Source organism: Oncorhynchus nerka, linkage group LG4, assembly GCF_034236695.1.
Source record: "Oncorhynchus nerka isolate Pitt River linkage group LG4, Oner_Uvic_2.0, whole genome shotgun sequence".
Lineage (NCBI taxonomy): Eukaryota > Metazoa > Chordata > Actinopteri > Salmoniformes > Salmonidae > Oncorhynchus > Oncorhynchus nerka.
In genome coordinates, this window is record NC_088399.1 from 47,013,139 (window position 1) to 47,037,897 (window position 24,759).

The following is a 24,759-nucleotide window of genomic DNA, read 5'->3' on the forward strand; positions in this document are numbered from 1 at the left end:
TTCAGGAGACCAGATAATCGGTTTACAAATTCCCATCATTGGATGGTTCGACACCCGAGTTCCCCATGGAACTCAATAGGCCAGCATAGCTGACATAAACTGTAGATAAAACAAATAAAAGACTTACTTAGTAATATAAATGCTTCTTTAAGATCTTGAAATGTCTCCAAACCATTACTATCCATGATATTGCCATTGGTTGATGTAAAAGGCCATCCTTTTCAAGATTACTGTAGTGTTAGCTAGCTACATGACGGATCACCACCTCAAGCTGAACCTCGGCAAGACGGAGCTGCTCTTCCTCCCGGGGAAGGACTGCCCATTCCATGATCTCGCCATCACGGTTGACAACTCCATTGTGTCCTCCTCCCAGAGCGCTAAGAACCTTGGCGTGATCCTGGACAACACCCTGTCGTTCTCAACTAACATCAAGGCGGTGGCCCGTTCTTGTAGGTTCATGCTCTACAACATCCGCAGAGTACGACCCTGCCTCACACAGGAAGCAGCGCAGGTCCTAATCCAGGCACTTGTCATCTCCCGTCTGGATTACTGCAACTCGCTGTTGGCTGGGCTCCCTGCCTGTGCCATTAAACCCCTACAACTCATCCAGAACGCCGCAGCCCGTCTGGTGTTCAACCTTCCCAAGTTCTCTCACGTCACACCGCTCCTCCGCTCTCTCCACTGGCTTCCAGTTGAAGCTTGCATCCGCTACAAGACCATGGTGCTTGCCTACGGAGCTGTGAGGGGAACGGCACCTCAGTACCTCCAGGCTCTGATCAGGCCCTACACCCAAACAAGGGCACTGCGTTCATCCACCTCTGGCCTGCTCGCCTCCCTACCACTGAGGAAGTACAGTTCCCGCTCAGCCCAGTCAAAACTGTTCGCTGCTCTGGCCCCCAAATGGTGGAACAAACTCCCTCACGACGCCAGGACAGCGGAGTCAATCACCACCTTCCGGAGACACCTGAAACCCCACCTCTTTCAGGAATACCTAGGATAGGATAAAGTAATCCTTCTCACCCCCCTTAAAAGATTTAGATGCACTATTGTAAAGTGGCTGTTCCACTGGATGTCTTAAGGTGAACGCACCAATTTGTAAGTCGCTCTGGATAAGAGCGTCTGCTAAATGACTTAAATGTAAATGTAATGTACATAGTTGTCTTTGCTGTCTTCGTATCCAAGATAATTGTGTAGTTTAGAGTGTGTAGTTTTAGAGTGATTATCTTAATTTACCGAGGTTAGCTAGCCAGCTATTTGTCGTCCTTAACGTAGGAGACACTGCTAGCTAGCCAACAGCTAGCCAACGCCTACCGAACAGAACTCAACAACCCGGTCGCATTTCGCTTCGCTCCACAGGTAGTATCACATTTTTCATTTCATTTCATTACAGTACAACGGCTTGATTTGTTTGATCGTAGCTAGCTACATAGCTAGCTACATAGCAGTCTTTGTATCAAAGATAATTGTGTAGTCTAGAGCGATTTCCTAGGTTAGCTAGCCAGCTATTGTCGTTCTTTTAACGCAACGTAACGTAATCAACACTGCTAGCTAGCCAGCTAGCCCCGAATAGCAGCACAGTAGAAACTATTACACTCAACGGAACGACTTGATTAGTGTAGTGTCAACAACGCAGCCACTGCCAGCTAGCCTACATAGTCAACAACGCAGCCTCTGCCAGCTAGCCTACTTCATTTTAGTCAATAAGATTCTTGCTACGTAAGCTTAACTTTCTGAACACTCGAGACGTGTAGTCCACTTGTCATTCCAATCTCCTTTGCATTAGCGTAGCCTCTTGTGTAGCCTGTCAACTATGTGTCTGTCTATCCCTGTTCTCTCCTCTCTGCACAGACCATACAAACGCTCCACACCGCGTGGCCGCGGCCACCCTAATCTGGTGGTCCCAGCGCGCACGACCCACGTGGAGTTCCAGGTCTCCGGTAGCCTCTGGAACTGCCGATCTGCGGCCAACAAGGCAGAGTTCATCTCAGCCTATGCCTCCCTCCAGTCCCTCGACTTCTTGGCACTGACGGAAACATGGATCACCACAGACAACACTGCTACTCCTACTGCTCTCTCTTCGTCCGCCCACGTGCTCTCGCACACCCGAGAGCTTCTGGTCAGCGGGTGGTGGCACCGGGATCCTCATCTCTCCCAAGTGGTCATTCTCTCTTTCTCCCCTTACCCATCTGTCTATCGCCTCCTTTGAATTCCATGCTGTCACAGTTACCAGCCCTTTCAAGCTTAACATCCTTATCATTTATCGCCCTCCAGGTTCCCTCGGAGAGTTCATCAATGAGCTTGATGCCTTGATAAGCTCCTTTCCTGAGGACGGCTCACCTCTCACAGTTCTGGGCGACTTTAACCTCCCCGTCTACCTTTGACTCATTCCTCTCTGCCTCCTTCTTTCCACTCCTCTCCTCTTTTGACCTCTCACCTTCCCCCCCTACTCACAAGGCAGGAAATACGCTCGACCTCATCTTTACTAGATGCTGTTCTTCCACTAACCTCTTTGCAACTCCCCTCCAAGTCTCCGACCACTACCTTGTATCCTTTTCCCTCTCGCTCTCATCCAACACTTCCCACACTGCCCCTACTCGGATGGTATTGCGCCGTCCCAACCTTCGCTCTCTCTCCCCCGCTACTCTCTCCTCTTCCATCCTATCATCTCTTCCCTCTGCTCAAACCTTCTCCAACCTATCTCCTGATTCTGCCTCCTCAACCCTCCTCTCCTCCCTTTCTGCATCCTTTGACTCTCTATGTCCCCTATCCTCCAGGCCGGCTCGGTCCTCCCCTCCCGCTCCGTGGCTCGACGACTCATTGCGAGCTCACAGAACAGGGCTCCGGGCAGCCGAGCGGAAATGGAGGAAAACTCGCCTCCCTGCGGACCTGGCATCCTTTCACTCCCTCCTCTCTACATTTTCCTCTTCTCTCTCTGCTGCTAAAGCCGCTTTCTACCACTCTAAATTCCAAGCATCTGACTCTAACCCTAGGAAGCTCTTTGCCACCTTCTCCTCCCTCCTGAATCCTCCTCCCCCCCCCCCCCTCCTCCTCCCTCTCTGCAGATGACTTCGTCAACCATTTTGAAAAGAAGGTCGACGACATCCGATCCTCGTTTGCTAAGTCAAACGACACCGCTGGTTCTGCTCACACTGCCCTACCCTGTGCTCTGACCTCTTTCTCCCCTCTCTCTCCAGATGAAATCTTGCGTCTTGTGACGGCCGGCTGCCCAACAACCTGCCCGCTTGACCCTATCCCCTCCTCTCTTCTCCAGACCATTTCCAGAGACCTTCTCCCTTACCTCACCTCGCTCATCAACTCATCCCTGACCGCTGGCTACGTCCCTTCCGTCTTCAAGAGAGCGAGAGTTGCACCCCTTCTGAAAAAACCTACACTCGATCCCTCCGATGTCAACAACTACAGACCAGTATCCCTTCTTTCTTTTCTCTCCAAAACTCTTGAACGTGCCGTCCTTGGCCAGCTCTCCCGCTATCTCTCTCAGAATGACCTTCTTGATCCAAATCAGTCAGGTTTCAAGACTAGTCATTCAACTGAGACTGCTCTTCTCTGTATCACGGAGGCGCTCCGCACTGCTAAAGCTAACTCTCTCTCCTCTGCTCTCATCCTTCTAGACCTATCGGCTGCCTTCGATACTGTGAACCATCAGATCCTCCTCTCCACCCTCTCAGAGTTGGGCATCTCCGGCGGGGCCCACGCTTGGATTGCGTCCTACCTGACAGGTCGCTCCTACCAGGTGGCGTGGCGAGAATCTGTCTCCTCACCACGTGCTCTCACCACTGGTGTCCCCCAGGGCTCTGTTCTAGGCCCTCTCCTATTCTCGCTATACACCAAGTCACTTGGCTCTGTCATAACCTCACATGGTCTCTCCTATCATTGCTATGCAGACGACACACAATTAATCTTCTCCTTTCCCCCTTCTGATGACCAGGTGGCGAATCGCATCTCTGCATGTCTGGCAGACATATCAGTGTGGATGACGGATCACCACCTCAAGCTGAACCTCGGCAAGACGGAGCTGCTCTTCCTCCCGGGGAAGGACTGCCTGTTCCATGATCTCGCCATCACGGTTGGCAACTCCATTGTGTCCTCCTCCCAGAGCGCTAAGAACCTTGGCGTTATCCTGGACAACACCCTGTCGTTCTCAACTAACATCAAGGCGGTGGCCCGTTCCTGTAGGTTCATGCTCTACAACATCCACTGAGTACGACCCTGCCTCACACAGGAAGCGGCGCAGGTCCTAATCCAGGCACTTGTCATCTCCCGTCTGGATTACTGCAACTCGCTGTTGGCTGGGCTCCCTGCCTGTGCCATTAAACCCCTACAACTCATCCAGAACGCCGCAGCCCGTCTGGTGTTCAACCTTCCTAAGTTCTCTCACGTCACCCCGCTCCTCCGCTCTCTCCACTGGCTTCCAGTTGAAGCTCGCATCCGCTACAAGACCATGGTGCTTGCCTACGGAGCTGTGAGGGAACGGCACCTCAGTACCTCCAGGCTCTGATCAGGCCCTACACCCAAACAAGGGCACTGCGTTCATCCACCTCTGGCCTGCTCGCCTCCCTACCACTGAGGAAGTACAGTTCCCGCTCAGCCCAGTCAAAACTGTTCGCTGCTCTGGCCCCCCAATGGTGGAACAAACTCCCTCACGACGCCAGGACAGCGGAGTCAATCACCACCTTCCGGAGACACCTGAAACCCCACCTCTTTAAGGAATACCTAGGATAGGATAAAGTAATCCCTCTCACCCCCCTTAAAAGATTTAGATGCACTACTGTTCCACTGGATGTCATAAGGTGAATGCACCAATTTGTAAGTCGCTCTGGATAAGAGCGTCTGCTAAATGACTTAAATGTAAATGTAATCCTCCAGATGGCAAGGCATTATTGGAGTCTGGGCATGCCAGTTGCATCATTTTTCAATTTTGCACCAAATAGAAATCGTGTGAGAAATAACAGGACCCAAGTATAGTTTAAATTGTTTAAGAGCTCGATCAATGAACACTACTTCCACCATATTCCTCTTTATTCTCAGCCAAGGAGTGGAAGAGTTATATCTAAACCAACTTTTAAAATTGGTCGAAATGCTAGAGCGTGGAAATACAATTTAAAGTTTGGAACGGATAGCCCTCCAGCTCCTATAGGCTAAGTTAGAAACCAATAACTTATTAGCTAAATATAAGGGCCTTAAAATATTTACCTGTCAAAGTCAAAATGAAAAGGCTGTGTGCAAATTGCCAAAGCTAAATGCCAAAGCATTTCTGTGACAATAGACAACAGCTCAAGGACAGAACTACATAAATGTAAAATAATTGCATCTCTGTAAAGCTTTCTGATTGCCAAGGAGGAGTTTGACATCAGAAAACAATAGAATGTTCATGATTTAACATATGCCAAAGCCGGTAAAATGAAAGGCAACCTTTTATACTGAGGCGTTGGCGGGACTTTTAAACATAATACCGGTTGGCGGAAATAGAAATACAGGCTTTGTTCCCGGCAATACCTTTCAGATGTAAAGAAAAGTTGGTGACGTGCTAAAATTGGTGGGTTTTCGTCTTGGTATGAACGGGATAACAACAAACACAGTGAACGCACATACAGTAAACACAGACACAAAGAGGTGTTTTATGCATTCCCTTGTAATCTATGACAACACCGATGATTAATGGACATAATGCATGTGGTGTAGGTGTTGTGCAACACTGTTTGACTAAGTGGAACATGCGTAAGACAGGGGGAAATGTATTTGGGGAGTCTAAGTTGCTAATACATACAGTACAGCACATTAGGTTTAGGTTAGGCAAATACCTAAAGCTCAAAATGGAGTATAGAGAAACAAAAGGAGTTGAGTTGTAAAGGTTTTAGCAGCTCAGTGAGCTGAGAGGGACCTCACCTTGACTGGGAAGGAGAACTTGGAGGGCTCAGCTGTGCTGGGTGTGTGGATGGCAGTCAGGAGAGGAGGCCAAGAGTGGGTCATTTCCTGAAGGAGAGAGAGGCAGAGAGAGCTCAAGCGAAAGAAAGTTGTGAAAATAAGTATTAGCTAGGCCATTAGAGCCCCATAGTAAAGACAGATGGCCAGTTCTCTCGTGCAAAAATAGATTTTTAAATCTCAATGAGACTCACCGTTGTGTACTAAAGTTCACCATGCCCTCCTACCAAGTCAATGTCTAAGACCCAGAGAGGAGGACTAACTACACAGCAGAACCTTTATGACCGATTCATATAGCACATTAAGCGCTCTTCTGTCCTGAATGCAGAATGCATACTACAGTAGCTAGCTCTGTAAACTTGGGTTGTCTTTAACACAGGAATGTGAAAAGCAGCTGTGTGCTCAGCGACCGATCCCTCTTTAGCAACCCAACATTCATCATGATGATAATAACACTAACAAACAAATTGACCAACCACCACCTCAACTCTGTAGGATTGGTCACAGCTGTAAGTAAAGATTTAGGAACAACTTACCCTCAGAATGTCCTCCACACAGTGAGCTTTATTTGACAGAGTCTGGAAGGCAAAGAGAGGAGCACAACACAGTTTGAGTGACACAGAAATCAGCCAAGAGGTGAAGCTTGAACAACACATACATAACATAGGCATGGTGGTCTATACTATGAAACCACTATGACCATGTGACTTTCACATGCCTACACACACACACACACACACACCCGCCCTCCAACAAAAGCAGAAAGGCAGGCACAGAGTGAACCCTTGTGTGACCTCACACCTGATACAGTCCAGTAAGCTTGAGGAGAAGAGCCTTTTCAGAGGTTAGACTGAGGCTTGGAGAGGGTATGTGTGTGTGTATAAGTTTGTGTGTGTGTGTGGTCACAGAATTTCAGTTCAAGTTTGACCAATCACAGAATCTGCCCTTTTGGGTGTAGGCTTATTTTTCATATTTTACCAGCCTAAATGTCCATTTCATTCTGTTAATTCTTCAAATACAAAAATCATGTGAAAAATCATTAAAACAATTACCAGAAACCTTTTCAGTTGCTAATCATTAAACAAATGTTTTTAGTGCACAGAAGTGTCAACTTTATGGCCCATATATTTATAGGAATGTGAACAAGGCATACATCCAGGAATGATGCCGTGTGCATCAAATTATTTTATCCGAATAACATTCTGACAACACAAACTCTGTTGTGATGCCACTTCAGCCGATAGTCAGCTGTGCAAGGCAGTTAAGTGAAACATTTGAATTTAAACTGATGTATTTCAGTAGCCTTATACAGTACAAACTAAGGTCATGCCTACACTTGACACTTACAGTGGTTGCTCAACTTAAAGTTGTGCGATTTTGCTTCAGGACTTAGAGGTAATTTGTGGTTTAGTACAGTACCCTGTGTCACTACTTTATTGCTCCAGACCAGCGCAAGGGGGAGTTAGAGCACAGATTATGCTTTTGGGTCCCAAGGCGATACGGTGTCTCTGACAATGAATGGGCGACATAAACCAAATAGAGAGAAACTGATAATTATGCACGACTTCAGTGTTACTTACTAAAACTAAAGCTTTTATTCTAAGATAAAATTAGACTACAATTAGGGTGTGGAAATGTTAGGATGATTTTGCCCTTACTGTAGCCTACTCCCTACCGGTCACGTTGTACAGCGCCTGAGAGGTGCAGCGGTCTAAGACACTGTGTTGCTCCAGATGCTGGTTCAATACTCGTGCCGGCCTCAACTGGGAGACCCATGAGATAACTGTAGGCTTTTAGTTTCTCTCCCTCTAAAAACAGAAATAATTCTAAATAACAAAATGGCTTTATTTACAACTATGTCTCTCCCCATGTTCAAGAACAACCTTTTTCCTTGCTCAATTTACATTATTTGAAAACAAAATAATCTCCAAAACATTTGTTTTAATGCGATTATTATTATCATCATCCATTTAGAATTATATAAAAGCTCTTTGTCTATTCTCACAGATATATTAACCCTGTTATTAGCAGGACAATCTATATTTGTCATGGCTCCCGAGAGGCGCATAATGGGATTGCCTTGCAGTTCTCTTGAAGATGGACCTAGTCCATGGGGAAGGGAGGAGGTGGACCCTCACCCGACCCCACTGGGTAGCACAGAGCAACACTAAGGGACATTGCACTAATGGCACTGAAACGTTCCTGCTGTTCTTATTGCCAGTCTACACGTCCAAACTAAAACAATGTAACTAATAATGGTGTGAAAAATGCCCCTTAGATATGAATTTGGAGGACAGATCTTAAATATTAAAGCATTAGACCTCTCACTAAAAGGAGTCAGTAAAAAGTTATACTTAAAGCCGAACTGGATTTAATGAAAAATGACATGAAAAGCGCACATTTGTAAATCCCAAACTATCAAAGTATTTGGAACAAGTAGATACAAATGATTTGTGACATTGTGGTTACAATAAAGAATGTAAAAAGAGGCTGTGTTTTTATTTACAGTAGTGATGGATATCTGGAGGCATTTTGCATTTCTTCATCAACATCTTTCAGCTTCGTTAACAAAATAAAGAGAAAAAAAGACATTCAAAATGCAAGAAACAATGTGGTCCCAGAAACACCTCTCTGACATAGGGTCCAGCATATCTCTTGATGATTTCTTCCTCAAAGAAATCTCGAGCCGTGAAACCTGAAAAAGGAGGCAAAAGACAATATAGCAGTCTGTGAGGTGTAGGTTACAATATTTTATTTACCTTCTTTACCTTTATTTAACTTATAAAAATCTAAAAAATAAATTATACATATATTTTTAACATGTCTTACCGAGCCTTTCCATAAGTCCACACAAGTTTCTTCAACTGTCTTCTGACTGTGATTAGAGCGATGGCGATGTGCTGTGAAGCCAGCAGATTACATATGACCTTCGCCGATCGCTCATCATCTTCACTCATTGGTGGAAATTCGGGCGACAGCTGATATGCATTAGTCCAGAGCCAGGCAGTATTGGCATGTTTACTACAGTACATACTGTAGGCGGTTTACTTGTCAGACTGCACAGTAACCTAATAAACAAATGCAGGCAGCTTCTAGCTTCAAAATGCTTTACTATCCAAAATGTTTAAAGTGCGTATGGGTGCCCTCATGCAACCGCAAAATGTTGGATAAAGCTGTACATTACTGTATTTCTTCATGCTTTCGTTCATAAAATTATTTTAAAAATAATCTTTCAAAATGCAGATGTTTATTTAGCTATGGATCCATAATGAATTACTATGGGAATAATATCACAGAATTACAGAAATATTGTAACAAAGTTGTCTAATGAAAGTAAACAAATGGTTGCTTACTGGAAAATACTCTTTCAAAACACACACGGTTATGTTGTACAGCGCCACTATGGCTATTAGCAAAACAATAGACTTGCCTAGGAGGGTAGGGGGAGAATTCTTTCAAATGTATTTCTTAGTTAGGGTGGCTGTATCACAACCGGCCATGATTGGTTGCAATTTCAGTTTAATCGACCAGAAAAGACAGAACAAATAATACAACAAATATTGTGGTGAAACACAAATATACTAATTGATTTAAAAAATTATGAATTGGAACCTTTACCATGTGGAATTTTTTTTATTATTAACCCTGTTTTTCACAAGCATGGCAGGCTGTGAATTCTGTAAACAACGTTTCTAGGATGGGCTATAAGCAGGACAATATACATTTGTCATGGCTCCCGAGTGGCGCAGTGGTCTAAGGCACTGCATCTCAGTACAACAGACATCACTCCAGTCCCTGGTTCAAATCCAGGCTGTATCACATCCACGCTGACCGTGATTGGGAGTCCCATAGGGCGGCGCACAATTGTCCCAGTGTCATCCGGGTTACGGAAGGTTTTGGCTGGCCGGGATGTCCTTCTGTTCCTCTAAAAACATTTTGGCCTTTATTCAGATTACAAAATGCTCACTTTCGGGGTTTTTTGGAAAACAAAATAATCTTAAAAATATTGTTATATATAGCCTACCCGCCGTGGATGACTATTTCAGCACCGTTCCCCACTGTTCTGAGGCAAGCATGGAGAAACAAAAAAAATATATATATATTCAATGATATTCTTATGATATGTGTTGACTGAACATAAGCAAGTGTTAAATAATCAAGTTGATGCACAGTCATATGGGGCGGCAGGGTAGCCTAGTGGTTAGAGCGTTGGACTAGTAACCGGAAGGTTGCAAGTTCAAACCCCGCTGACAAGGTACAAATCTGTTGTTCTGCCCCTGAACAGGCAGTTAACCCGCTGTTCCTAGGCCGTCATTGAAAATAAGAATTTGTTCTTAACTGACTTGCCTGGTTAAATAAAGGTAAAATAAAAAATATAGCCTCAGCACCTACATAAAGCTACGTGTGGGCGACCTCATGAAAATGTTGGATGAAGCATGTACAGTACAATTTCTTCATCAGCATCTTTATGCTTTTGTTAACAAAATGGTACAAATAGTCATTCAAAATGCAGATGTTTATTTCCTTATGGATCCATAAATTACTGTGGGAATAAAGATCACTGAATGACAGAAATAAATGGAACATAGTAGGCTAATGAAGGTAAACAAATTGTTGCCAACTGGAAAATACTATTATTTTGGCCTTTATTTTGATTACAAATCGCGGACTTTCGTTTTTTTGAAAAACAAATATCGTTATACACTGCTCAAAAAAATAAAGGGACCACTTAAACAACACAATGTAACTCCAAGTCAATCACACTTCTATGAAATCAAACTGTCCACTTAGGAAGCAACACTGATTGACAATCAATTGTGCATGCTGTTGTGCAAATGGAATAGACAACAGGTGGAAATTATAGGCAATTAGCAAGACACCCCCAATAAAGGAGTGGTTCTGCAGGTGGTGACCACAGACCACTTCTCAGTTCCTATGCTTCCTGGCTGATGTTTTGGTCACTTGAATGATGGCGGTGCTTTCACTCTAGTGGTAGCATGAGACGGAGTCTACAACCCACACAAGTGGCTCAGGTAGTGCAGCTCATCCAGGATGGCACATCAATGCGAGCTGTGGCAAGACGATTTGCTGTGTCTGTCAGCGTAGTGTCCAGAGCATGGAGGCGCTACCAGGAGACAGGCCAGTACATCAGGAGACGTGGAGGAGGCCGTAGGAGGGCAACAACCCAGCAGCAGGACCTCTACCTCCGCCTTTGTGCAAGGAGGAGCACTGCCAGAGCCCTGCAAAATGACCTCCAGCAGGCCACAAATGTGCATGTGTCTGCTCAAACGGTCAGAAACAGACTCCATGAGGGTGGTATGAGGGCCCGACGTCCACAGTTGGGGGTTGTGCTTACAGCCCAACACCGTGCAGGACGTTTGACATTTGCCAGAGAACACCAAGATCGGCAAATTCGCCACTGGCGCCCTGTGCTCTTCACAGATGAAAGCAGTTTCACACTGAACACATGTGACAGACGTGACAGTCTGGAGACGCCGTGGAGAACGTTCTGCTGCCTGCAACATCCTCCAGCATGACTGGTTTGGTGGTGGGTCAATCATGGTGTGGGGTGGCATTTCTTTGGGGGGGCCGCACAGCCCTCCATGTGCTCGCCAGAGGTAGCCTGACTGCCATTAGGTAACGAGATCCTCAGACCCCTTGTGAGACCATATGCTGGTGCGGTTGGCCCTGGGTTCCTCCTAATGCAAGACAATGCTAGACCTCATGTGGCTGGAGTGTGTCAGCAGTTCCTGCAAGAGGAAGGCATTGATGCTTTGACTGGCCCGCCCGTTCCCCAGACCTGAATCCAATTGAGCACATCTGGGACATCAAGTCTCGCTCCATCCGCCAACTCCTGGACAGTCTGTGGTGCAACGTGGCGTTAGTCCAGGTCTGGGAGGAGATCCCTCAGGAGACCATCCGACACCTCATCAGGAACATGCCCAGGCATTGTAGGGAGGTCATACAGGCATGTGGAGGCCACACACACTACTGAGCCTCATTTTGACTTGTTTTAAGGACATTACATCAAAGTTGGATCAGCCTGTAGTGTGGTTTTCCACTTTAATTTTGAGTGCGACTCCAAATCCAGACCTCCATGGGTTGATAAATTTGATTTCCATTGATAATTTGTGTGATTTTGTTGTCAGCACATTCAACGATGTAAAGAAACAAGTATTTAATAAGAATATTTCATTCAGATCTAGGATGTGTTATTTTAGTGTCCCTTAATGTTTTTGGAGCAGTGTATATTATCAAGTTGATGGCACAGTCATATAGCCCCGGCATCTAAATAAAGCTGAGTGACTCACTCATTCATGGCTTTGGATTAAAAATAAATAAGTGCAAATATTATTTCTGATAGTCTAACTTTTTATAGCTGCAGGGGCAGTATTGAGTAGCTTGGATGAAAAGGTGCCCATTGTAAACGGCCAGCTCCTCAGTCTCAGTTGCTAATATATGCATATTATTAATATTGGATAGAAAACACTCTGAAGTTTCTAAAAAACTGTTTGAATTATGTCTGTGAGTATAACAGAACTCATATTGCAGGCAAAAACCTGAGAAAATCTACTTCATGTTTGGATTTTTTCTGGGGGTGGCAGATTGTAAACCTAGCTCTCATTGAAATTACATCAAGATAGGAGTTCACTTCCTACGCCTTTCACTAGATGATGTCAACAGTCAATAGAACTTTGTCTGATGACTAATGTGAAGGGGGGGATCAAATGAGACCGGAAATAGTCACCACTGCCACGAGTTGACCATGCTTTCACTATGCGCGTTCACAAGGGAAGGACCTGCGTTCCACCGCTCATTTGAAGTCATTCTAATTCCCCGGGGTTGGAACGTTATTCAATATGTATGTAAACAACATTCTAAAGATTGATTCAGTACATCGTTTGACATGTTTCTACTGACCGTTACGGAACTTCTGGACATTGTCACGTTATAGTGGACGCGCTTTGTGACTTTGGAATTGTTTACCAAACGCGCTAACCAAAGTAGCTAATTGGACCTGGGATTCCTAGGACTGCATTCTGATGAAGTCCAAAGGAAACATTTATCATGTATTTTCTGGTTTCTGTTGACTCCAACATGGAGGCTAATTTTTTCTATTGTTCTGAGCTCCGTCTCAGCTTAATGCATGTGTTTCTTTTTCCGTAAAGTTAAAAAAAAAATCTGACACAGCGGTTGCATTAAGGAGAGGTATATCTATAATTCCATTTATATAACTTGTATCAGTCTTTCGAATGGGACGTTAAACGGGTGTCCTGACTCGGAGGTCATCAAAGATCCCATGGCACTTATCGTAAAAGTAGGGGTGTTAACCCCGGTGTCCAGGCTAAATTCCCAATCTGGCCCCCAAACCATCACGGTCACCTAATAACCCCCAGTTAACAATTGGCTCATTAATCCCCCTCCTCTCCCTTGTAACTATTCCCCAGGTCGTTGCTGCAAATAAGAATGTGTTCTCAGTCAACTTACCTGGTAAAATAACGGATAAATAAATAAATACAATCTAAATTTATGATGAGTATTTCTGTTAAATGATGTGGCTATGTGAATTTGAACATGAATTACGTGCCTATTTAAGATTACTCTGTTTTTCGTACGATGCACCCAATGACTAATGAAAACTTGCTATGTCCTCATTGTGGTTTTACCGACGTGTTTCATACGTCTTATTTATACACTTATTCATATTTATGAAATGCATATTGTACAGCAATTATTGAATGCTTCTCAAAGATGCCCTCTGGTGGTCAAACTAGCACTAACTAGCATTAATGGTAACAGTGGCTAACAAATAACATGCCTTAGAATTCTGCGGCACCATGCAAGCTATGCTGCAGTACGCTGCAACTTTTAAAGGAAGAACCACGTGTCGTACACGTCGATCTAAAGCCTCCAAAACATGCTCAATGGGTGACATGTCTGGTGAGCATGGAAGAACTGGGACATTTTCAGCTTCCAGGAATTGTGTACAGATCCTTTATAATGCTGAAACATTAGATGATGGCGGCAGATGAAGACACGACAATGGGCCATTCTCGTCACGATATCTATGCATTCAAATTGCCATCGATAAAATGAAATCGTGTTCGCTGCCCATACTATAACCCCACCACCACCATGGGCACTCTGTTTACAAAGTTGACATCAGCAAAACGCACGCCCACACAACGCCATACACATGGTCGGAGATTGTGAGGCCGGTTAAACATATTGACAAATTCTCTAAAACGTCATTGGAGGCGGATTATGGAGAAATCAATTATCTGGCAACAGCTCTGGTGGGCATTCCTGCAGTCAGCATGCTAATTGCACGCTCCCTCAACATTTGCAGCATTGTGTTGTGTGACAACTGCACATTTATTTTATCCCCAGCACAAGGTGCACCTGTGTAAGGATCATGCTGTTTAATCAGCTTCTTGATATGCCACACCTGTCAGGTGGATGGATTATCTTGACAAAAAGGCAAAAATTCTCACTAACGGATATAAACCAATTTGTACACAACATTTGAGAGAAATAAAAATGTTGTGCTTATGCAACATTTCTGGCATCTTTCATTTCAGCTCATGAAGTATGGGACCAGCACTTTATAATTTTTTACAATGTATATAAACCACCCATGCATTGGTTGTGCCCTCCACCCCTTTACACATAAGTTAGTCAATTGCGGCAGTACTTTTAATTAAACTGCCTCCACATACCGTATTATATAGGGCCATTAGTGCATGGAATGCCATTCCATCTCATATTGCTCAAATAAACAGCAAACCTGGTTGGGATAAAAAAAAAAACAGTTGAAGCAATTTGACCTATATAGTTTGTGTATATGTATTGAGATCTAGGCTGCGTGTGCCTTTAAATTGTATTTAGTTCGGTCTTTGTCTATTAATGTTCTGTATTACGTCATGTTTCATGTTTAGTGTGGACCTTAGGAAGAGTAGCTGCTGCTTTTGCAACAGCTAATAGAGATCCTAATAAAATACCCCAAATTTGTCGACCAGGCATTTTTTTGTTTTACCTTTATTTAACCAGGGCCTTATGGCCCACAGGTCAAAAGTAGTGCTCCATGTAGGGGGCGGGGAGCAATTTGGGACACAACCCTAGTCCCAACCTAGAACAGCAGAACTGGCAAACCACAGACAAGACTTCTCCTTTCCCCTTCTCTCTCTCACCTCGGACTACTGCACCATAATAGCCTAAGTAGTGGTTAATGCCTAACAACTAAAGTACTCCATCAAAATAAAACTGTTTATAAACTGCCTGGATACGCTACTTCTTTCCAACAGCCTCAGAATGCAAAATAGTGTGATATAATGCTTTTTTCCCTCAGGGTTCTGTGTTTCAGATAAGGACTTTAAAGTCATCCTCAGTTCACAGCAGTAGTTATGTAAGCTGGTGACAAAGCTAATGTATTGTGCTGCTGTAGGGAGGACTGAGTGGAGTGTTGCTGCTGGGCTCTGAGGCAGCAGTGGTCACTATAGCTGCCTGCCTGGCTGCCATACATACGCATGTGTACGCACGCACACACACACAGCACTAAGAGTGGAGGTGTGGGGTGGCATTGGGCGGGAGGAGGGTATGGCTTTTCTCTCAGTTTCTCTGCTAGGAACAATACAATTCTGTAATGTTACAATGCACCAAACACAGCTAGGAGAGGAGCGCCACTTATTACTTAAATCAACCAGTGCTGACTAGGTCATTAGTCTAATTTAGACCCTGACTTTATAAACAGGGTGACACACAGAAGGCTAAAAGGAGAACTGTGTGGACTCACTGGCTGCTTCTGCTCTGAGACAGGACAACACTACCTGAGGCTAGGTGAAGAGAAAGAGTGTGGTGGCCCAACGAGTGTGTATGTAGCAGCCTTTGGTAGAGTATCAGCCAGATCAAATTTACTCCTTTCCCCATATCCCTTGGGCTAACCATTCAATGTTTGCAGATCTGAATGGTCTGGATTGTAGCTTTAACCATGCATAAAATAAAACTCCACCACAGCACAGACAGAGCAGTTAAAATCTATAAAAACACAGAAAGGGGAGGATCAGAGCTTGTTATGAGCATGTTGTGACAGAGCATTCCTCTAGAGCAGGGGTGTCAAAGTCAAATGGACGGAGGGCCAAATAAAAAAATCAGCTACAAGACGAGGGCCGGACTGTTCGAATGTTCATTGAAAAATTTTTAAATGACGCATATAGTCTAGTGAACCTAATTGAACCTACTGAAAACCTAACAAATATATTACAATATGATCAGATAAATAAAGCAATATTTTCTTATGGCTCTGTCAGTAATCTTTAATTTTCAACAGACACAAAAGACAAATTTCCTTTATATAAATATCCCCATAACATGAACATTAAATGAAAGAAACCGGTATTCAAGGCACCATCAGTAGACTATATTTTCTATTTTAGCAAAAGTGGGCTAAATTTACTTCAAAGAAAAAACAATAATAGCAATTTTCTATCATCCACTCAACTGAAATATTTTTAAAATATAATTGGATTGAAATACAAAAAAATAAAGTGCAAAAATCTATTAATCAAAAACAACACTTTGTTTAAGGAGAAGTAACATGCAGTGAAAACAAATATTAAATTTTAACTTTTAAACTTGAACTGAGTAAAAACTCTAAATATGTGATTGCACAGTAATGTTCACTTGTTTGAGGTTGAGGGTGATACTTGGTGGTGTCCCATCTTTTCCACAAGTTCATCAATGTTCGGGGTAAGGCTCTGAGCTGAAGAAATCCTCAGAATTGAGTGGAGGTGTTCAGCAGTAAGTCGACTTCTGTGTGATGTTTTGTTCAGGTTCATCAAAGAAAACAGTTGTTCACACAGGTATGTGCTGCCAAACATAGACAACGTTTGAGCAGCCTGGATGCGCAGCTGGGGCATTGTGCCGGGAGGAAACGGGCGAACTCCGCAGCACCCACTGCCGCATATTTTGCCCTCAGTGCATCATTGCATTGGAGGTCAATCAACTCCATTTGGAGGTTTGGTGGTGAGCTTTCCACGTCAACAGCAAATGGGTTACCGAGCAGTTCCAACCTGCTTTTTGTGCTTCAAAGTCAGCAAATCGGCGTCGAAAGTCAGCGGCAAGCATACCTATTTTATCAGCCAACTGTGTGCTCGAACGCACTGGTAGAGAGCTTCTCTTTCATGGTCTGGCAGCTGGGAAAGTGGCTCAAATTTTCTTTCCGCATCTGCGTCTCCCACAGAGTCAGTTTGGTTTTAAATGCCTTCACTGTACTGTACATATCAGAGATGACACGATCCCGACCCTGCAGCTGCAAGTTTATTGCATTCAGATGACTCGTAATGTCACACAGAAAAGCCATTTCACACAGAAACATTTCGTCTCGGAGTTGTGTTGTGTCTTTCCCTTTGCTGTCCAAGAACAGACAAATCTCCTCACGAAGCTCGAAACATCTTTGAAGCACCTTTCCCTGGCTTAGCCATCGCACCTCTGTGTGATAAGGCAAATCACCATGCTCCGTTTCTAACTCCGTCAGAAATGCCTTGAACTGGCGGTGATTCAAACCTTTGGCTCTGATAAAGTTAACTGTGCGCGTGATGATGCTCATTACATGCTCCATTTTCAAGGCTTTACCGCACAACGCTTCCTGGTGTATGATACAATGATAAGCTGTCAGCTCACCTGTCGCGTTTTCCTCTTGCATCTTTTCCCGTATCTTCGCCACCAGTCCGCTCCTGTGTCCACACATCGCAGGTGCTCCGTCGGTTGTCAAACCCACGAGTTTTTCCCAAGGCAGCTCCATCTCATTTACACATCTTGACACCTCTTCATACAAATCATGCCCCGTAGTTGTGCCATGCATAGGACGTAAAGCCAAAAACTCCTCTGTCACGCTTAGGTTGGAGTCCACTCCGCGGATGAAAATTGACAACTGGGCAATGTCAGAAATGTCGGTGCTCTCATCCACAGCCAAGGAATATGCAATAAAATCTTTTCCCTTTTTCACAAGCTGCTCTTTTAGATTGATGGACAACTGGTCTACTCTCTCGGCAATGGTGTTTCTGCTCAGACTCACATTTAAAAAGAGTTGCCTTTTTTCTGGGCAAACTTCGTCACAAACTTTAATCATGCAGTTTTTGATGAAATCCCCCTCCGTAAATGGCCGGGCTGATTTAGCGATCTCTTCTGCCAAAATAAAACTGGCCTTGACAGCAGCCTGGCCTTGTGATTTGGCTTTTTTGAACAGAGCCTGTCGAGATTTGAGGCCTCGTTTTAATTCCTCTGCCTTTTGTAGCCTTTGTTCCATGTCCATATTCTTGTTTTTGTCCGCGTGTTTCGTTTCATAATGTCGTCTCAGATTATACTCTTTCAGTACCGCCACACTTTCTCCACACAGAAGACACACAGGTTTTCCAGCTACCTTCGTGAACATATACTCCGACTCCCACCTTGTTTGAAACCCCCGGTTCTCAGTATCCACCTTCCGTTTTGCCATTTTTGATGGGTATCTGAAAGTTAATTTTACTGTGATGCTGACGACTGCTGTGCCAATAAATATTGAAATGAAGCAGCCTACTGCTCGGTGCGTCACCTTTGCATTGTGGGAAATGTAGTATTGGTGCGTGTAAAAGATCTGCGGGCTGCCGGCTTGCTGCGGGCCGGTTCTAATAATAAATCAAGATCATCCCAGGGGCCGTAAAAACCTTCTTGCGGGCCGGATGTGGCCCGCGGGCCTTGACTCTGACATATGTGCTCTAGAGCACTGTAACTCTCTCTCAACACACCAATCTTTCCAAACCCCATACTACTGTACAATCGTCCACCACACACAGTAACCAATGCTGGGGACTTAGTTTGGGTAGCCTACAACAGCATTGACCATTTCCAAACAGGAACCAGAGGGGTATCCTATGCATCAGGTTTGAGAAGTTAAGAAGGTAACTTTGGTCATACAAATATGGCTCACTTTTTAGTCAGGTCAATTTATATGGCAACAAATCCATCAGAACTAACCTGCTCCTGGGCAGGCTAACTCTGGGCTGATTTTGTCACAAATGAAAATGTAGCATGGACCTGCCCATTGATTGATGTTTCAAAATTGTCTCAATGAAGAGTTTGGCGCTCAAATAGCCAAAATACATGCAAACGCAGCTACAAGCCTGCTGGAGTTAGTGGCAGGCGGACGAGCCATATCTAGCTTGTGTTGTAGGATACCCCTCTGGACTGGATAACAACAAACATCAACATAACACCACAGTATTGCATTCCTTATGTGTAGCAGCCAGGTAGTCTAGCTACTTTGAGCATTGCAGTTCAATATTGAATTATTGGCGTACGGCATGCCTGTACAACAGTCTAGACACACCAACGGTGTGATTAAATTTCAAACCAATTACCTTATATTTGGCCAGTGCCTAATGAACAGCTTCCACAACTATGTTGTATTACTACTGACTGATTGTCTTCTCTTTTAGTGTGTTAACAGGCTGCTGACTGCTGGCCCTGATGACAGTGAATACATTTGGGCATTTCGCTGAAGTGCAAAGGCACACAAACATTTCTCGGTGCATCCTTACTGTAGGCTAGTCACTGACCCCGAAAGACTTTCCTGACTTTCCCCACTAGTCAAAGAGTAGCCATTAGTTGAAGTAATGGATACAATGTCTGCTACAGAACCAAAACATAACTATGTTTAGTCCTGGCTTTATTATAAAGTAAATGTATTTAAACAGCAAACATTTCCTGAGCATACTGAAGATTGTGACAGTTCACTAGCAGGCATGCATGTAGTTTAGTAGATCTATGCGGAAACTTATTGAACCAAAAAGTTCCTCCCAGTACCTTCACTCTAAGGTCCTGGGTATATCTGAGCAGCCCATGCAAACAGGATTATTGTGAATTATTAACATTTCAGTTCTGTATGTTCAAGGCAAGGCATGGATAGCAGGGTAGAGCAGAATGCTTCATGTAGCCAGGGAGGGAGAGCTCAGGTAGCTTCAAGCTTGATAAAAGACAGAAACGCCAATGAAACCCCAGAGTGAACACCAAACACCTCTACATTACCCAATACCCACTCTCCAGGATATTCACTATGGATTCAAATCAAAGGAATGCTGCATGTGTTCAGCAGGACAGAATGTTGTGGGAAGTTCAGATATAAATATATTATCTAGAAGTTCAGATGTACCTCTCTGACATTGACTAGGCGAGTTCTCTGACATGTCAGCTCTATTTGTGGCATTTCTATGTGGACCCTTCAGTTTGTTGAGGGGAGTGGGGGTTATGAGTCCCTGCACAGCTATCCTGTGCTGGATTAGCCCCGGCGGTGGGTGAAAACACCAGCCTGCCTATTCAGAACTGCTGGGTTTATGTCCACATGTGCAAGGGACAGCAGGAACTCCAACAATGAGCAGAGCAGGGCCGCTGCAGGTGCAGCCTGGGCTGTGGGGAGGGAGGGTGAGGGCAGGGGATAGGCCACATTCCTTAGAGGCTTTTTTATATATTTTTTAATTGTGGACAGCCTTGCTGAGGCATTGCAGAGGCATGGTTAATACAACTATGAGCTAACTGTCTGCTCTCAGAAGCTTTCTGTCCTCTTCTCTCTGGATGGGGCAGTGGGGAAAGTTTAAGCTCTTCTTAGTGCGAAAACAACCAGAGGGTCCCGATGAAGGTAACAAACATCAAGCTTTTAATAGTCGTTTAAATAAAATAATAATTTAACAGAAAGCGAGTGTTTCACCTTTTCAATTATGATTCAAAAAAATGCTGGTTGCGCCTCAACTCTCGCCCTCTTTAAGGGAAATATAATATATTCTGATCTGCAAGTATGATGAGGGACTTGAGGTGCTTGAAAGTGTAACAATCCTGGCAAATAAATGAATGTCAAAATAAATGCATTGGATTACTTTGGTTCGGCCTACAAAAACACAGTACCCTATTAGCATAAGAGAATCACTAACAAGGTTAATTATGTAAACATTCACCCATAGAGAAATTGTCACCCGTCTGTCTCAAGTCAACAGTAATTATCATTTGAGACTATTCTAACAACCATAATTACAGAAAACAGATGTGCATTAACTGACGTTACAGGACAGATGATTTTTCCTGTTGGCGTCCTCCCACAGGTACACAGGCAGGATGAGGTCTCTTCTCCAAGTCCCATCAAAGCCAATTATGGAAATATTCACCCAGAGAGAATAGGACTATACTAGAGCATGCAAATGGATTGACGACAATGGCTTGTTCTGCTTGACTTCCACTGGGTTTGTGTTAATAACCTACATGCAATCTTTAGCTGAACACATTGGGCGTGTGTGAATACCCAGACTTATAATTCAAAATAATAGGCTGATTAGCTATGTGGATTTCTTAAAAATGTAGTACACTTTAAAATGCCAGGATGTCATCTAGGCTTTTCATTTAGTAGAATTTGATGAACATTATTGAGGAAGATAAGCATCTTTACAGACCCATGTTTGACAACAGCTGATAATCAGATAAGAGGACAGGGGTAAGTAGTAGGCAAGACAGATTTAGGATAGTAGGCAAGAGATTTTAAAACCACAGACAGCTGCCAACTTTGTCCAAAATCAGTCTATAGTTTTAAGATGTCTGGAGTTTGCCAAATATTTAAGTCGCTAACGTCACAGTGATACTTTCCAGATCAAAACAAGGCAGCCAAAAGTTATATACCGTAATTGCTGGACTATTAAGCGCACCTGAATCTAAACCACACCAACTGATTTAAAAAATATATATGTATTTTGTACATAAATATGCCGCACATGTCTATAAGCCGCAGGTGCCTACCGGTACATTGAAACAAATTAACTTTACACAGCCTTTAAACGAAACACAGCTTGTAACAAAAATTAAACAGCAGCCTACCAGTAAAGTCATTGGTCACCATCTTCCTCCTCCTGTGCACTGAAACCACTGAAGTCATCTCCTTCGGTGTCGGAGTTGAATAGCCTCAGAATTGCTTCATCCGATGTTGGATCGTTTTCATTGTCGCTCTCGTCACTTTCATCCGGAGGCAAATTCCCCGCTGAACTGCCCTCAACAACACGCAGCAGTCCAGCCTTTCGAAACGCGTTGATGATAGTGGATTTTTTGACAATGCTCCACACTGTCAGGACCCACTGGCAGACTTGACCATAAGTGGCTCTTCGCATGCGGCGCGTTTTAGTGAAGGATTTCTCCCCACTTGTCATCCAAGCCTCCCACTGAACGCCACCTTAAATGCACGATTTACACTGATGTCGAGTGGCTGCAAATACTTTGTTGTGCCCCCAGGAATCACAGCTGGAATTGAGTTTGTCCTCTTGATGGCTTCTTTCACAGAATCTGTTATGTGGGCCCTCATGCTGTCCAACACGAGCAATGCCTTGTTCTTGTGAAAGAATCCTCCCGGTCGCTTGCCGTAACACTCCGTATGCCATTCATGCATTAGGCCTTCCGTCATCCATCCTTTCTTGTTGACTTTCATAACAATTCCTCTCGGGAATTTCTTTTGGCATCGTCATGCGTTTAAAAATCAACATCGGTGGAAGCTTTTCTCCCGATGCCGTGCAGCTCAGAACACAGGTGAAGGGCGTTTTTTCATGCCCAGTTTTCAGCGTGACGGATAATTCACCTTTCCTGTTGACAGTCCGAGTGAGAGGCAGGTCAAACGTCAGAGGAACCTCATCCATATTTATGATGTCGTGCGGGCCGATGGAATGCTCCTCCATCTTTGCATCAGTGAAAAATCCATAAATTAGCCGCGTCATTGTATAAACCGCGAGGTTCAAAGCGTGGGAAAAAAGTAGCGGCTTTTAGTCCAGCAATTAAGGTATTAACCAGCAACTAAGAAATAGGACTGATTTAGAATTGGTTCATGTTCAATTTGATGGTATGTTCGAGGTTTGTTGCATTGATGTTTATTTTTTTTTGCCACTGTATCTAAAGTGTGCCAACTTATTTGAATCTAAAGTCCAGTGTGTCTGGTATGAACTGATATTTCTCACAGTTTAGGCCATGGGTACTCAACTCTTACCCTATGAGGTCTGGAGCCTGCTAGTTTTGTGTTTTACCTGATAACTAATTGCGCACACCTGGAGTCCCAGATCTAAATCAGTCTCTGATTAGAGGGGAACAATACATTTTATTTATACATTTACACTTCGCGGTTCAGAATTGAGTTTGAGGGGTATAGGCTATTCAAAATAAGGACCCACACACACAACCATGGTTAAAAACAAAACAGTGCGCTGCTTACCTCTATAGACTGTGATGGAATCTTCAGTTTGGAAAGGCTGGGCTTGGAGCTTTTCAAGTCGGCTAAGGGTTCATGATAAGACTGTCCATGGAAGCCTTCAGGAGAGGGCTTAAGGTCCGGAGACTCGCTGGTCACCTGGTCCTGGCCGTCCATGGGCCGGACGTAGGCTGTGGGCTTCTGGGGCATGACCAGATTTGGTTTAGAGGCCAGTGGTAGAGGGAATGTCTGAGAGGGCAGGGTTGTTGCTCCCTCGATGGCCAGAAGTGGGATATCTCTCTGGGGGTCATCCAGAGGGGACCCCTCCATTGGGACAGGGGAGTCGGGGTGCAGGAGGGAGGCCGGGTGCCTCTCGGTGTGCAGTGGGGATCCTTGGTGCCTGTCAGGGGTGTCCTGGGGCTCAGAGTCGCTGGGGTCACTGGAATGTAGGGGGGATAGGGGCTCAGTTGGGGGGGACAGGGTGGAGAGGACTGGAGTAAGACTGGCACACTCCCTCAGGTCTGGCCAGGGGCAGGGTTCAGCTTTCCCCTGGAGGGGATTAGGGCTGGCCTGGCCTTGACTGAGACCCAGTGAGGACTGGGTGTGGGAGGAGGGAACAGGGAGCCTCTTCAGAGGCTGTGAAGTTTGCCTGCTAATGGAGGGACCACCACTACCATTCTGGCCTGCCCCGTACAGAGGAGTGTGCTGGAATGCAGGCTTCACTCTGTCTCGGCTGTGAGATGGCCGCCTATATGTTGTGGTGACGTGAGATGGGGGTCATTAGAGAAGCTACTGTCCAAACACAGATGAGAGTTGGAGATTTTCACATCTTCATAACTACCCAGCATCCTCTGTATACGGCTGGAAAGCTCATCTCCTTTGTTTGTCTGAAACAGAAAATAAAAGTTTAGGTTCTGCAGACAATGTTGGGACAATTGATTATAACAGGGTTCTTATCAGATCTGCAATGGTTGTTGTTAGCCTTGAAAATGAATGATAGAGAGTAAGACGAGAATAACAATAGCATCTTGTTACATGCTCTTTCTTGTTATAGAAGTCGACCCTAAACTGCTAACGCGTACTTAGAATCGCTAGTCCAGGCCTACCTTTTAACTAAACCGAGAGCAACATGCAGTGAGGGTGATATTGTAGTTCACAAATAAAACAAGCACGTCCGTTTAGGTGAGGTCCTGATAAACATATTTCTGGCTCTCACAGACCTGTAACTTCTTATTTAAGAGGCTCCTCTGTCCTCCACTCGTTACCTGTATTAATGGCACCTGTTTGAACTTGTTATCAGTATAAAAGACACCGGTCCACAACCTCAAACAGTCACACTCCAAACTCCACTATGGCCAAGACCAAAGAGCTGTCAAAGGACACCAGAAACAAAATTGTAGACCTGCACCAGGCTGGGAAGACTGAATCTGCAATAGGTAAGCAGCTTGGTTTGAAGAAATCAACTGTGGAGAGCAATTATTAGGAAATGGAAGACATACAAGACCACTGATAATCTCCCTCGATCTGGGGCTCCACGCAAGATCTCACCCCGTGGGGTCAAAATGATAACAAGAACGGTGAGC

At 44.5% G+C, this 24,759-nt stretch overlaps 1 protein-coding gene across 1 annotated transcript in view; it reads right to left on the minus strand.

The window, feature by feature from the left end:
- LOC115127956 (AF4/FMR2 family member 1-like) overlaps window positions 1-24,759 on the minus strand; it is an 85,578-nt gene that overhangs the window by 49,151 nt on the left and 11,668 nt on the right. The window contains 4 exon segments of the mRNA XM_029657577.2: window positions 5,905-5,991; window positions 6,477-6,518; window positions 23,201-23,949; window positions 23,952-24,063. Of these exon segments, the coding sequence (XP_029513437.2) occupies window positions 5,905-5,991; window positions 6,477-6,518; window positions 23,201-23,949; window positions 23,952-24,063 (990 nt within the window).